This window comes from Bufo bufo, chromosome 1 (assembly GCF_905171765.1).
Source record: "Bufo bufo chromosome 1, aBufBuf1.1, whole genome shotgun sequence".
Lineage (NCBI taxonomy): Eukaryota > Metazoa > Chordata > Amphibia > Anura > Bufonidae > Bufo > Bufo bufo.
The window spans coordinates 441,465,440-441,481,490 of NC_053389.1; the positions used below are offsets into that span (position 1 = coordinate 441,465,440).

At 41.0% G+C, this 16,051-nt stretch overlaps 1 protein-coding gene across 1 annotated transcript in view; it reads right to left on the reverse strand.

The window, feature by feature from the left end:
* The window catches only part of NUP37 (nucleoporin 37), a 69,513-nt gene that overhangs the window by 24,543 nt on the left and 28,919 nt on the right, over positions 1–16,051 (reverse strand). The window contains exons 3-5 of the mRNA XM_040407725.1: positions 14,209–14,333; positions 5,834–5,906; positions 2,533–2,627 (exon numbers count right to left, since the gene is read on the reverse strand). Of these exons, the coding sequence (XP_040263659.1) occupies positions 2,533–2,627; positions 5,834–5,906; positions 14,209–14,333 (293 nt within the window). The remainder of the gene's footprint in view (positions 1–2,532; positions 2,628–5,833; positions 5,907–14,208; positions 14,334–16,051) is intronic.

A 16,051-nucleotide genomic window follows, 5' to 3' on the forward strand; every position in this document is an offset into this window, starting at 1 on the left:
TGCTGGACTGTTTTTTTTTGACACCATGTCCCATTTGAAGCCCCCCTGATGCACCCCTAGAGTAAAAACTCCAAAAAAGTGACTCCATTTTAGAAACTACGGGATAGGGTGGCAGTTTTGTTGGTACTAGTTTAGGGTACATATGATTTTTGGTTGCTCTATATTACACTTTTTGTGCAGCAAGGTAACAAGAAATAGCTTTTTTGGCACGTTTTTTTTTTTTTTGTTATTTACAACATTCATCTGACAGGTTAGATCATGTGGTATTTTTATAGAGCAGGTTGTCACGGACACGGCGATACCTAATATGTATACATTTTTTTTTATTTATGTAAGTTTTATACAATAACTTCATTTTTAAAACCAAAAAAATGTTTTAGTGTCTCCATATTCTAAGAGCCATAGTTTTTTCAGTTTTTGGGCGATTATCTTGAGTAGGGTCTCATTTTTTGCGGGATGAGATGACGGTTTGATTGGCACTATTTTGGGGTGCATATGACTTTTTGATCGCTTGCTATTACACTTTTTGTGACGTAAGATGGCAAAAAATGGCTTTTTTTACACTGTTTTTATTTTTATTTTTTTACGGTGGTCATCTGAGGGGTTAGGTCATGTGATATTTTTATAGAGCCGGTCGATACGGACGCGGCGATACTTAATATGTATACTTTTTTTTTATTTATGTAAGTTTTACAGAATGAGTTCATTTTTGAAAAAAAAAAAATCATGTTTTAGTGTCTCCATAGTCTAAGAGCCATAGTTTTTTCAGCTTTTGGGCGATTATCTTGAGTAGGGTCTCATTTTTTGCGGGATGAGATGACGGTTTGATTGGTACTATTTTGGCGTACATGCGACTTTTTTGATCACTTTTATTACCTTTTTTGGGAAGTAAGGTGGGCAAAATTTCAATTTTCTCATAGTTTTTATTTTTTTATTTTTATGGCGTTCACCGTGCGGGGAAAGTAACATGACCATTTTATAGATCAGGTCGTTACGGACGCGGCGATACCTAATATGTGTAGTTTATTTTATTTTTTTTAATTTTTATTCAGTGATAAATGTTTTTTTTTTTTATCTTAACTTTTTTCACTTTTTTTTACATTTTTGTGACCCAGACCCACTTGGTTTTTGAAGATCCAGTGGGTCTGGTGTCTGTATAATACAGTACAGAACAATATATATTGTTCTGTACTGTATTTTACTTACACTGAACAGATCTATGCTTTTAGCACAGATCTGTTCAGCACCATGGACAGCAGGACGCCTGAGCAGGCGTCCTGTTGCCATGGGAACCCTCCCCGTCTGCTCAGAACTTCGCAGACGGGGAAGGGTAAGCACGGGGCTGAGGGGGGCTCTCTGGGGGCTCTCTCCCTCTCCATCGGGGGGCTGCAAAGGCACAGCAGCCCCCCGATGGAGAGGGAGGGAGCTCCCTGACCGATGACAGTTAACTTTTTCCATACAGCGGTCCGTACGGACCGCGGTATGGAAAGGGTTAAACGGCTGACATCTTCACAGATGTCAGCCGTTTATACCAGGGTGCCAGCAATGTGCTGGCACCCTGGTACAACCACTAGAAGCCAACGATCGTTCATGGGGAGGCGGGCGGGGGATCGCGATCCCGCCTGCCGCACCGCCCGCCTCCCGCAACGCCCCCACCGCCTGCGACACCCCCCCCCCGCACCACCCGCCGGCATAAAATCGTGCAGGGGTGCAGGGGGGGGTGAAAAATATTTATTTTAGCCACTCTAAAGTTTCTGATCCCCGCGGTCAGGGACCGCGGCGATCAGAAACTGCAAAAAGCGCAGCAAACCGCAGGTCTGAATTGACCTGCGGTTTGCTGCGATCGCCGATACGGGGGGGTCAAATGACCCCCCCCTGCATTGTTACGGGATGCCGGCTGAATGATTTCAGCCGAAATCCCGTTCCAATTAACCCCTGGGGCGCCGGAATACAGATTTTAATTCAGGACGTACCGGTACGTCCTGGGTCCTTAAGGGGTTAACAAGTGGGAGGCACATATGCAAGCTGTTGTAATTCCTACATCGTTCACCTGATTTGGATGTAAATACCCTCAAATTAAAGCAGACAGTCTGCAGTTAAAGCACATCTTGTTCACTTCCTTTCAAATCCATTGTGGTGGTGTATAGAGCCAAAAATTTTAGAATTGTGTCGATGTCCCAATATTTATGGACCTGACTGTATTTGTCATCCAAGAGAATCTGATTACATGGAGTGCTGGATTAGTATTAAAAGGGTTGTCCAGGCTTAAGATAATATAGTGAGTCGAACAAATTAGTAACACTAGCTCGACTGACAGCTACTGTATCTTCCCAGAAAGCGAATCCACCCCTGTGCCACGGAGACCACAGCCACGGCTCAGTCTGTGCTATCAACGGTAAAGTGAAAACATTAAAAAATGAATAAACATTTTTGAAAGCTAGAGCACAATACTGCTCTATGTGTCAAGGGTCAGTTTTTTACTACGATTTATATGTGCAGGCGGTACTTGTAAAATGACGACGCATTTCCTACCTGCATGTGTGATCATCACTGACACTTGCAATCTCATTTCCTTCGTAAGACGAGAACACCACATCATTGATGTAGCTAGCATGACCCTGCAGGACCTGCCAAACAGAAATTGGACCGTGCATGTAAATCATTTCGCAAGATGGTATGGCAGTCAGTTACTATTACATGCTAATGATGCAAGGTGGTAACAATAAATCTGGAAGCAAGAGATGGATGTGAAAAATAAAGCATGCTAACAATGTACTTTGCACAAGCTGTATAAACTTACTGCAGGAAAATGGAGCATGGGCTTACATGACTGTAAATTTCTAAGAATTCTAACCCACCAGTAATTTGTACTGACATCCATCCAGCTCTTGGGTTTACCACGAAAACTATTTACAGATTTTTTCATGTAGACTGATAACCTCTGTAAAGCGTTATTTTTCCATAATGAAAACGTATAACCTATTCAAATATAGGCGAAGATTCTGTTTAGTGGGGGCCCTGGAGTGATCATGTCACAGGATCCCCTATTCTCGTGATCGGTTTCCAGCAGTCAGACTGTAGATAGGTGATAAGTTACAATTATGGGAAAATTCCTTTAAAGGGGTTTTCCGAGATTTATACATATTTTATATATATATATTATCTGATTGGTGGGGTCTGTCAGCTGTTTGTGAAGGCATCGGTGCTCGCAATAGCGCCATGACTTTTCTCTTTGCTCTTCATAGGCCGAGTGACGTCATGCTCATGTGTCACGTGTTCTAGGCGTAGCTCAGCCCCATTCATGTGACAGTCGCTATACAATGTATGGCGCTGTGCTTGGTAAGCTCACAGCAGCGCCACTGCCTTCTCCAAAAAGTTGATCAGTGGGGGTCCCACGTGTCAGACCATCCACCGATTAGATACTGATGACCGCAGGGAGTGCACTGATGAGGGCGGGAAGAGCACGCCATCCTGAACAGAGGAGGTAAGTAGTTTTATTAATTTTACTGTCTGATCTGAAGTATAATAAAGTTTGAGGGTCTGATCTGAGGTCTGAGAAAGATTGGGGGTCTGATCTGAGGTCGAAAAAGACTGGGAGTCTGAGAAACATTGGGGGTCTGATCTGAGGTCTCAGAAAGATTGAGGGTCTGATCTGAGGTCTGATGAAGACTGGGGGTATGATCTGATGAGGCTTATCTGATGGGGGCCTGATCTGAGTTTTGATGAGCAATAGGGTTCAGATAAGAGGTTTGATGAGGAATTAGGGATCTGATGTCTGATGAGCAATGGGGATCTGATGAGGAATGAGGGTCTGATCTGAGATCTGATGAGGAATAGTGGTCTAATTTGGGGTCTGATGAGGAATGAGGGTCTGATCTGAGCATTCTGAAAGACTAAGCCGGCAAACAACACAAACAATGGCATTTCGATAAAACGCATGCTTGCTTTGCAAATATTTTAACAGCTGCCACAGTCCTCCAACCTTCTTTGGGGGACAGATAGTGGCTGCTTTTCAACATTCATCTAGCTGCAGAAGCAGGATGGACTGCTGCCCATGTGCCAGACTTGGGACCCATGCGGCTCTGCTATTCAGGATACAGTGATCTTACTGTATAACATACACTGACTTGTCCTTGCAGCCTGTGTTCACTGGGATCTTTTTACAGCGTCACAGTTACAAATTCTCTAGTGAACCTTAAAAGGAATATGTCCTCAGAAATGTACTTATTGTTCATGTTAAATAGATTTTAATTTAGCATTTAGGTATTCCATGTCACAATCTATATTTTAAAAGGGGTTTTCAAATCTCCAACGCAATTGTAGTTATGACCCTGAATATGCTCTGCCTAAAGAAAGGCACTTACCTATTCACCAGTGCTCTGCTCTAGCCCCGAGAGTCCCATCTCTGCTGCTTCCAGTCCCCTGTGGATCGGAAGTGTAACGCCCAGTCTGTTGTCAGGTGCACTGCTGCAGCCATTCACTGGCCTTCGTGGTGACATGTCACCAAATGGCACATGTCCCGAGGGCAATGAATGGCTGCAGAGGTGCATGTGACGTCACTGGGACCAGAAGCAATAGGGATAGGACCCTCAGCACTGGAAGAAAGTGCCGGTGAATAACGAAGTGCATTTTTTCTTTAGGTAGCGCAGATTTGTGGCCACAACTGCAAGTGCAGCAAAGGTTAGACAACAATAAATTCTACAATTCTACAGTTTTTGCACTGGTGACTAAGCCTAATAAAATATTAAGACTATTCAGTGGTCATCTCAATATGACAGACAGGATTGCAATATTATACACTGCTGTAAAGATAACACAGGATTCCACCATTCACAAGAGGTGATTGTCAGAGCTTATCTATTCCTTCCTTGTACAATGACGTCTGCACAGGTCACAGAGCATGCCCAGAAAACTCTCCCATAGAAGTCAATGAGGTCCCCTCCTGTTAGTCAGTAAATATAAGATGAAAAAAGATTGAGATGCCTCAGCGGTTGATACCTTTTAATGGCTAACTGAAAAGATGATGAAAAAACTGCAAGTCTCGAGGCTACTTGGGCCTCTTCATCAGGCGTCTCTTCATCAGAAATGGTCTTAAGAGACGCCTGATAAAGAGGCCCAAGTAGCCTCGAGACTTGCAGTTTTTTCATCATCTTTTCAGTTAGCCATTAAAAGGTATCAACCACTGAGAAATCTCAATCTCTTTTCATCTTAAATGCTGTTACGAACAGCTCAGGCAAGATGGCTACCCCATATTCATGTTTGGAAAATAGAATAAAAAATGTACAATCAGAAAACAGAATAGAAATAAAGAACGTGTCACTAACTAGTTTTAACTGGCAGAAAAAAACAAGTGAAACATCTCCTAAAAATTGTAATCCTATCAGATTAATTTGACTGATAACAACAATACTTTAAGGGTCAGAGTTTTCAAAAAAAAAGTTTTGATATGTCAAAGCTTTACAAAAAGTTTTGAACGGTGGGAGTCTGGAGTGCTTAGAATGAAGAGACAGAAGCAGTGACATAGCGTGTACTCTTTTGTCGATGCAGGAAACAGGCTCAATAGACGTCTATGGGCCTGTCTCGATTCAGTCCTCTGCAGGGAGGAGAGACAGTGTGATGCAAGCACTTCTCTCTCCGCGTTGTAGTGATCAGTGGGGGTCTCAGCACTCAGACCCCAATGATCAAAATTTTTGATATGCCTGTATGACATCAAACGTTTTTGATAACTCACTGACACTTTCAGTGTTCCAGTTAGTGGTCTAGAAATGTGTTGGGTGACATATCACAATGGAACCTCAGAGTACTGTTACAACACTGCAACTAAAGTCTTTACCGTGTATTCGTTTTGGTCATGGAAATCGGAAGTGAAAAGCCTTAATGTTTTATCTCCTGCTGCCGTACAAAATCTAGGTTTAAAAAGAAAATAGATACATGTGAAAAAATATATCTACAAAAAAATAAATAATTTAACTTTAAAATACAATTATGCGGTGGTGATGAAAACATTGGAAAATTAAGTGATCCTACCACAGAAGCCATTCATTATCAGTGCTGTCCAGAGCAAATCATCATATTCCGGATTTCACCAGATATCATGACATAAAAGATGTAATTTAACTGGTCAGCGACTTTTTGTTATAATAACCATTCACATGAGTCTCTGTAACTCAGTAGAAAACAATACTCACAGCTGTAAAATGTGGACTTTTTTCATTCATGAAAGATTTCCTATTTTTGGCCACTCAAAAATGAAGATTTTTTAAAGGGCTTCTGTCACCCCACTAAACTCTTTTTTTTTGTGTACTTATAATCCCTATCCTGCCATATTGCCATACATTATGTTATTAATAATTTTCGTTCAGTAGATTTAGCAAAAAACTTACTTTTATGATATGCTAATTACCTTTCTACCAGCAAGTAGGGCGTCTACTTGCTGGTAGCAGCCGCAGAAAACCACCCCCTCCTTCTGTTCATTGACAGGGCCAGCCGCAATCTCCTCCTCCGACTGGCCCTGTCAGCATTTCAAAAATCGCGCGCCTGTGTTGATTCGGCGCAGGCGCTCTGAGATAAGGAGGCTCGACTCCTCAGCACTCCCTCAGTGCCCCTGCACCGATGACGTCTTCTCTTTCGGTGATGTCATCGGCGCAGGCGCACTGAGGGAGTGCTGAGGAGGCGAGCCTCCTTATCTCAGAGCGCCTGCGCTGAATCAACACAGGCGCGCAATTTTTGAAATGTAATTAGCATATCATAAAAGTTTTTTGCTAAATCTACTGAACGAAAATTATTAATAACATAATGTACGGCAATATGGCAGGATAAGGATACTAAGTACACCAAAAAAAAAAAAAAAGGAGTTTAGTGGGGTGACAGAAGCCCTTTAAAGAAAATAATATAAAGGGGTTCTCAAATTTGGACAATCTCTACTTGTTATAAGTAAAAAAGACAATGCAGCAGCACCCTGCAAATCAGATAAAGTACAACAATGCCATAGTCACAAAAATAATGATTACAAATATGATGGTGCTAATGCTACGCTTATTTATAAAGTGAGATGCTTGGCCAATGCATTTTGTACAAAACCATCTAAGCCCGTCTGCCGTACGTCAAGGCGATCTCTGTTAGACGGGTCCTAACACTAAATACTACCCGTTATGCGCCATAATGGCCGCCATAAAATTCAGGGAGTGTTGGATCCACATGCATGTTGGGTCCACTCTGCCTTTTTCCATTTATTGTGCCATAATGGCCTCCATTACAAGGGATGCAGGTTCCAACATGCATGCCGAGCCCACTCTATACCTTTCCTGCTGCTAGACAGCTACCAATGAATGTAGTGAGAGGAGGTCATTATGGCACAATAAATGGAAAAAGGCAGAGTGGATCCAACATGCATGTGGATCCAACACATGCATGTGCATCCAACACTCCCTGAATTTTATGGCGGCCATTATGGCGCATAACAGGTAGTATTTAGTGTTAGGACCCGTCTAACAGAGATCGCCCTGAACATGGGACCCCTGTATTAACTCACAGGTTCCTGAGAGGGTACAGTGCTGCCCATAATTATTCATACCCCAGGCAAATTTTGACTTAAAGGGATTCTGTCACCAGGTTTCACCCCTGTCAGCTAAACATATGCTGATGTTTAGGGCGTCTTCACGATTCCTAATGTGGGCTTATAAATGTCATCTGTGGGCTTATTTAGCTAAAAAACTGCTTTTACTAACCTGTCAGTCAAACAAATGAGGTGCCCGAGGGGATGTGAAGCGATGCCAGGTGCCAGCCGCACCCGCCGCCGTTCGTGCCCAGCGCCGCCTTTCTAGACTTCTGCGCCACCTCCTAATCCTCTGTGCCGCCTCTCGCTCTCCCTCCCTCCCCCCTCCTCCTGCTGTAAGATCTCGCGCATACAGGGGTTGAACGAAGTGCCGGCGCATGCGCACTTCGCTGTAAGAAGTCAAATGTAGAAGTCCGCACGGGCGCATCAGGCAGAGGCCTGTGCGCACGCGCGAGATCTTACAGCAGAAGGAGGGGGAGGGAGGGAGAGCGAGAGGCGGCACAGAGGATTAGGAGGCGGCGCAGAAGTCTGGAAAGGCGGCGCTGGGCACGAACGGCGGCGGGTGCAGCCGGCACCTGGCATCGCTTCACATCCCCTTGGGCACCTTATTTGTTTGACTGACAGGTTAGTAAAAGCTGTTTTTTAGCTAAATAAGCCCACAGATGACATTTATAAGCCCACATTAGGAATCGTGATGAGGCCCTGATCAGCAGCATATGTTTAGCTGACAGGGTTGAAAACTGGTGACAGAATCCCTTTAAAGGGAACCTGTGAACAGTTTTATGATGTCCTAACTAAGGGCAACATAAATAAGTGACTTATTCTCTTAGCAAAATGCTGGGTCACTTTCTTTAATTGACCCAGTCAATCTGCCAACATCTTGTATTGAAAAGCTCCAGCTGATAATGATGAGTCCTGAATATTCATGAGCTCCTGACTCTCCCCGCCCACCTGCTGCTGAATGACAGTTATTTTCCATATGAACCAGCAGAAGGTGGGCAGGGGAGTGGCTATAGCTCTGAATTAAATATACGCTGGATTCAATGACATCACACTGGACTCAAATGAGCATGCGGCATCTTTGTGTGTATATTACGAGGTAACCATCTGTCACACCAGTAAGTGAATACATCTAAGGTACTTTTTAGTAGTTAATGATTGTATATAATTAGTTAGATTATAATCAAATATCCACATGACAGGTTCCCTTTAACCCCTTAGGGACGCATGACGTACCGGTACGGCATGTTTCCCGAGTCCTTAAGGACCCATGACGTACCGGTACGTCATGGGTTTAAACCGCGATTGTGGCGGGGGTTAATCGGAACAGAATGCCAGCTGAAATCATTCAGCGGGCATCCTGTCACAACGCCGGGGGGGTCATGTGACCCCCCGTATCGGCGATCGCCGCAAACCGCAGGTCAATTTAGACCTGCGGTTTGCGGCGCCGATCGGGCGGTGCCATCGGGTCCCCATGCGGCTGTAGGGGGGACCCGATAGCATGGAAGGCAGCGCGATGTCTAAGGAAGGCATCGCGCTGCCTTCCGGTGAAGAGCCTGTGAGATCCAGCCCCCTGGATCTCACAGCCCCCGGAAGCTGTATGAGTAATACACACAGTATTACTCATACAGCCAATGCATTCCAATACAGAAGTATTGGAATGCATTGTAAAGGAATATACCCCCCAAAGTTCAAGTCCCAAAGTGGGACAAAAAATAAAGTGAAAAAAAAAAGTTGAAAAAATAAAGTGAGAAAGAAGTTGAAAAAATAAAGTGAAAAAGTTGAAAAAATAAAGTGAAAAAAAGTTGAAAAAATAAAGTTTTCCCCTCAAAATTCAAGTAAAAATAAACAAATACGTAATTTTCCCCAAATAAAGTTAAAAAAAATTGGTAAAAAATAGGGGAAAAAAAAAAAAGTATACATATTAGGTATCACCGCGTCCATATCGACCGGCTCTATAAACATATCACATGACCTAACCCCTCAGATAAACACTGTAAAAAATAAAAAATAAAAACTGTGCTAAATAAACAGTTTTTTGGTCACCTTACATCACAAAAAGGCGTTTGACCACCAAAATAGTACCAATATAAGCTTCACCTCATCCCGCAAAAAATGAGCCCCTACCTGAGACAATCGCCCAAAAAATAAAACAACTATGGCTCAGAATATGGAGATACTAAAACATCATATTTTTTTTTTTTAAATAGCTGTTATTGTGTAAAACTTACATAAATAAAAAAAAAGTATACATATTTGGTATAGCCGCGTTCGTATCGACCGACTCTATAAAAATATGACCTAACCTCTCAGATGAACACCATAAAAAAAATATATATATAAACTTACATCACAAAAAGTGTAATAGCAAGCGATCAAAAAGTCATATGCACCCCAAAATAGTGCCAATCAAACCGTCATCTCATCCCGCAAAAAATGAGACCCTACCTAAGATAATCGCCCAAAAACTGAAAAAACTATGGCTCTCAGACTATGGAGACACTAAAACATTTTTTTTTTTTGTTTCAAAAATTATATTATTGTGTAAAACTTACATAAATAAATAAAAAGTATACATATTAGGTATCGCCGCGTCCGTATCGACCGGCTCTATAAAAATATCACATGACCTAACCCCTCAGATGAACACCGTAAAAAAATGAAAATAAAAACTGTGCTAAATAAACAATTTTTTGTCACCTTACATCACAAAAAGTGTAATAGCAAGCGATCAAAAAGTCACACGCACCCCAAAATAGTGCCAATAAAACAGTCATCTCATCCCGCAAAAATCATACCCTACCCAAGGTAATCGCCCAAAAACTGAAAAAACTATGGCTCTCAGACTATGGAGACACTAAAACATTTTTTTTTTTTGTTTCAAAAATTATATTATTGTGTAAAACTTACATAAATAAATAAAAAGTATACATATTAGGTATCGCCGCGTCCGTATCGACCGGCTCTATAAAAATATCACATGACCTAACCCCTCAGATGAACACCGTAAAAAAATGTAAATAAAAACTGTGCTAAATAAACAATTTTTTGTCACCTTACATCACAAAAAGTGTAATAGCAAGCGATCAAAAAGTCACACGCACCCCAAAATAGTGCCAATAAAACAGTCATCTCATCCCGCAAAAATCATACCCTACCCAAGGTAATCGCCCAAAAGCTGAAAAAATTATGGCTCTCAAAACACTAAAACATAATTTTTTTTGCTTCAAAGATGAAATCATTGTGTAAAACTTACATAAATAAAAAAAAAGTATACATATTAGGTATCGCCGCATCCGTGACAACCTGGTCTATAAAAATATCACATGATCTAACCTGTCAGATGAATGTTGTAAATAACAAAAAATAAAAACTGTGCCAAAACAGCTATTTCTTGTTATCTTGCCTCACAAAAAGTGTAATATAGAGCAACCAAAAATCATATGTACTCTAAACTAGTACCAACAATACTGCCACCCTATCTGGTAGTTTCTAAAATGGGGCCACTTTTTTGGAGTTTCTACAAATGGGACATGGTGTAAAAAAAAACAGTCCAGCAAAGTCTGCCTTCCAAAAACCGTATGGCATTTCTTTCCTTCTGCGCCCTGCCGTGTGCTCGTACAGCTGTTTACGACCACATATGGGGTGTTTCTGTAAACTACAAAATCAGGGCCATAAATATTGAGTTTGGTTTGGCTGTTAACCCTTGCTTTGTTACTGGGAAAAATTGATTAAAATTAAAAATTTGCCCAAACATTTAAATTCTGAAATTTCATCTCCATTTACCAATAACTCTTGTGGAACACCTAAAGGGTTAACAACGTTTGTAAAATCAGTTTTGAATACCTTGAGGGGTGTAGTTTCTTAGATGGGGTCACTTTTATGGAGTTTCTACTCTAGGGGTGCATCAGGGGGCTTTAAATATACATGGTGTCAAAAAAACCAGTCCAGCAAAACCTGCCTTCCAAAAACCGTATGGCATTCCTTTCCTTCTGCGCCCTGCTGTGTGCCCCTACAGCGGTTTACGTCCACATATGGGGTGTTTCTGTAAACTACAGAATCAGGGCCATAAATATTGGGTTTGGTTGTTAACCCTTGCTTTGTAACTGGAAAAAAATTATTAAAATGGAAAATCTGCCAAAAAAGTGAAATTTTGAAATTGTATCTCTATTTTCCATTAATTCTTGTGGAACACCAAAAGGGTTAACAATGTTTGTAAAATCAGTTTTGAATACCTTGAGGGGTGTAGTTTATAGAATGGGGTCATTTTTGGGTGGTTTCTATTATGTAAGCCTCGCAAAGTGACTTCAGACCTGAACTGGTCCCTAAAATTGGGTTTTTGAACATTTCAAGATTTGCTTCTAAACTTCTAAGCCTTGTAACATCCCCAAAAAATAAAATATCATTCCCAAAATGATCCAAACATGAAGTAGACATATGGGGAATGTAAAGTCATAACTATTTTTAGAGGTATTACTATGTATTATAGAAGTAGAGAAATTGAAACTTGGAAATTTGCAAATTTTTGGTAAATTTGGTATTTTTTTATGCAAAATTTTTTTACTTTTTTGACCCAATTTTAGCAGTGTCATGAAGTACAATATGTGACGAAAAAACAATCTCAGAATGGCCTGGGTAAGTAAAAGCATTTTAAAGTTATCAGCACTTAAAGTGACACTGGTCAGATTTGCAAAAAATGGCCAAGTCCTTAAGGTGTTAAAGTTACTTTTATGCAACCAGCAAGTAATTTTTCAATGGGAAATGACATAGGTGTCTCCCAAAAGATAATAAGACGATGTACAAGAGGGATTATTGTGGAAAAAAAAAAAAATTCTCAGCTTTTATTTACATTTGAGCAAAAAATACAAGATGTTCCGGACTGTGGAAAATCTCAGAGGACGTGTTCGGAAGCCAAAAGTGACACCTGTGCTGGCCAGGAGGATAGTTAGGCTACTTTCACACCTGCGTTAGGTGCGGATCCGTCTGGTATCTGCACAGACGGATCCGCACCTATAATGCAAACGCTTAGATCTGTTCAGAACGGATCCGTTTGCATTACCATGAACAAAAAAAATAATAATAATAATAATATATATATATTTTTTTTTCTTTTGTTCATGATAATGCAAACGGATCCGTTTTGACTTTACATTGAAAGTCATGGGGGGACGGATCCGTTTGAAAATTGAGCCATATTGTGTCAACTTCAAACGGATCCGTCCCCATTGACTTACATTGTAAGTCTGGACGGATCCGTTTGCCTCCGCACGGCCAGGCGGACACCCGAACGCTGCAAGCTGCGTTCAGGGGTCCGCCTGCTGAGCGGAGCGGAGGACAAACGGTGCCAAACTGATGCATTCTGAGCGGGGCCGCTTGTGAGAGCCTTCAAACGGAACTCACAAGCGGAGCCCCGAACGCTAGTGTGAAAGTAGCCTTAGAGAGGTGAAAAAGAATCCAAGGATCACCACCAAGGCCATCCTGGTCAATCTGGGCTCTGCTGGTGGCAATGTCTCAAGGCAGACAATCCAACGGACACTGCACACTGCTGGGTTCCACGAATGCAGACACACAAAAGCTCGCTTGGCCTTTGCAATAACTCATCTGGACAAAGAAGACTACTTCTGGTCTTCTGTGTTATGAATTGTTTGGTCACAATGATGTTTCCTTCATTTGGTGTAAAAAAGGAGAAGCCTTCAACCCAAAGAACACCATCCGCACTGTCAAACATGGTGGTGGGAGCCTAATGCTTTGGGGGTGTTTTTCAGCCAATGGACCAGGGAACCTAATCACAGTAAACGGCACCATGAAAAAAGAGCAATACATGAGGATTCTTAACGACAACATCAGGCAGTCTGCAGAGAAACTTGGCCTTGGGCCCCAGTGGACATTTCAGCATGACAATGACCCAAAACACACAGTAAAAGTGGTGAAGAAATGGTTAGCAGACAACAACATTAACGTTTTGGAGTGGCCCAGCCAGAGTCCAGACTTGAATCCAATTGAGAATCTGTGGAGGGAGCTAAAGATCATGGTGATGGCAAGAAGACCCTGCAACCTGAAAGATGTGGAGCTCATTGCTGAAGATGAATGGGCAAAAATACCTGTGGAGACATGCAAAAAGCTGGTCTGCAATTATAGGAAGCGTTTGATTGCTATAATAGCCAATAAAGGCTTTTCTATTGATTATTGAGAAGGGTATGAATAATTTTGGACTGGACACTTTTTGCTCAAATGTAAATAAAAGCTGAGAAATGTTTTTTTTTCCACAATAATGCCTCTTGTACATCGTCTTATTATCTTTTGGGAGACACCTATGTCATCTCCCGTCAAAAAATTACTTGCTGGTTGAATAAAAGTAACTTTAAGTCTAAATTTGCCAGGGGTATGAATAATTATGGGCAGCTCTGTATATGGATTTTCTAAACTGGACACCAGATTCAAGGTCATTGTAACTTTTGAGGGGAAAAAAGGGGTACACAAAAAGAGATTTATTTAAAATTAGATCAAATGAATATCAGAGAAGTTATTTTATTATTTACAGAGTTTCTGGAAAGAAATAGATCTGAAATATGTTTTGCTGCTATGTAAAGCTAAATATTACAAATAAAATGACAAGTCTGGGCACTCTCTGATGAAAAAATACTTGTAAGTACCTTAGAAGGGGAGGTAAAGCATCACACTTAGTTTCTGGACTCCAGGCTATGGCATCGACTCTTTCTCCATGATGAAATGTTTTGAGAATCTTGAATTCTATACCGTTTACACTTGAATCTTCTTCCTGTATCACAAATTGCACAAAAAAAGTAAAATCTGATAAATTGATACATGTACAAACTCAATTACAAAAAAAGCTGGGACGCGATGTGAAATGTAAATTAAAACAGAATGCAATGATTTGCAAATCTCATAAACCTATATTTTAGGCTACTTTCACACTTGCGGCAGAGTGATCCAGCAGGCAGTTCCGTCGCCAGAACTGCCTGCCGGATCCGTCAAAACGTATGCCAACTAATGGCATTTGTAAGACTAATCAGGATCCTGATCGGTCTTACAAATGCATTGAAATGCTGGATCCGTCTTTCCGGTGTCATCCGCAGCGCAGACCGGAAGGACGGATCCGGCATTCCAGTATTTTGAATGCTGGATCCCGCACTAATACATTCCTATGGAAAAAAAATGCTGGATCCGGCATTCAGGCAAGTCTTCAGTTTTTTTGGCCGAAGATAAAACTGTAGCATGCTGCGGTTTTTTCTTTTGCCTGATCAGTCAAAAAGACTAAACTGAAGACATCCTGATGCATCCTGAACGGATTACTCTCCATTCAGAATGCATGGGGATAAAACTGATCTGTTCTTTTCCGGTATAGAGCCCCTAGGACGGAACTCTATGCCGGAAAAGAAAAACGCTAGTGTGAAAGTACCCTTATTCACAACAGATCATAGAAAACAGATAAGATGCTGAAACTGAGACATTTTACCATTTCATGAAAAGATTAACTCATTTAGAACTTAATGGCAGCAACAAATCACATAAAATTGGTATAGTGGCAACAAAAGGCTGGAAAAGTAAGTGGTACTAATAAAAATAAAATAAAAAAAGAGCAATTTTTTTGCAGTCACATGACTGGGTATAGAAAGCATGTTATAGAGGCAGAATCTCTCAGAATTAAGATAGATGTGCAGAGGTTCACCAATCCGCAAAAAACTGTGTCTAAAAATTGTGGGACAATTGTGGGACACACAGATCTATGGGGACTGGGTATTGCGGATGTGCTAGCGGCCATCTAGCAACCCATGTCCTCAGCTCTATACACAAAATCCCGGCGACAGGTTCCCTTTAACATTGTTTTTTTTATATCCAAGACAGGCACTCTACACTTGAAACCACCCAGAGAGAGTGCTTACTATTCCACATCTGCATACACAATAAATAAAAACCTGTTCTAGAACATAATTAAAACCATATTGCACCCTATAGTAAACAAAAAGACCAAAAAATATATATTTAAGAATTAAAGATTAAAATAAAGATAAAAGTAAAGATATGTGACATATCGTGGCAAAATTGCAATCAGTGTTATACATATGGTCGGTCCACCAATATCGTTGTCAAGGTGGCTTTTTAACGTTTGTCTCCTTAGTAGCTCACATCCGCAAAAAATTGCCACGATAGATACCACATTTGCATATAATGGTGGTGGGTTTTAAATAATAAAACATTTACATATACTGATGTTAGGTCATAAATACCACCACACTTTGTTTCAAATAACACCCACAATATTTCTATCTCCTTTATAAATAGTCCACCATTAATAATATGGCTGTTCGTTTGTTCACAGTGATGAGATACAAAAATGATACATTTGGATATCTCTCCTTATATATTGTGTCGTGTAGTTATACCTCCAGTTTCCTTCAGATGTGTTTATATTATTGTTTAGTGTTTGGTATTTAACCCCTTAAGGACCAGGCCATTTTTGCAAATCTGACCAGT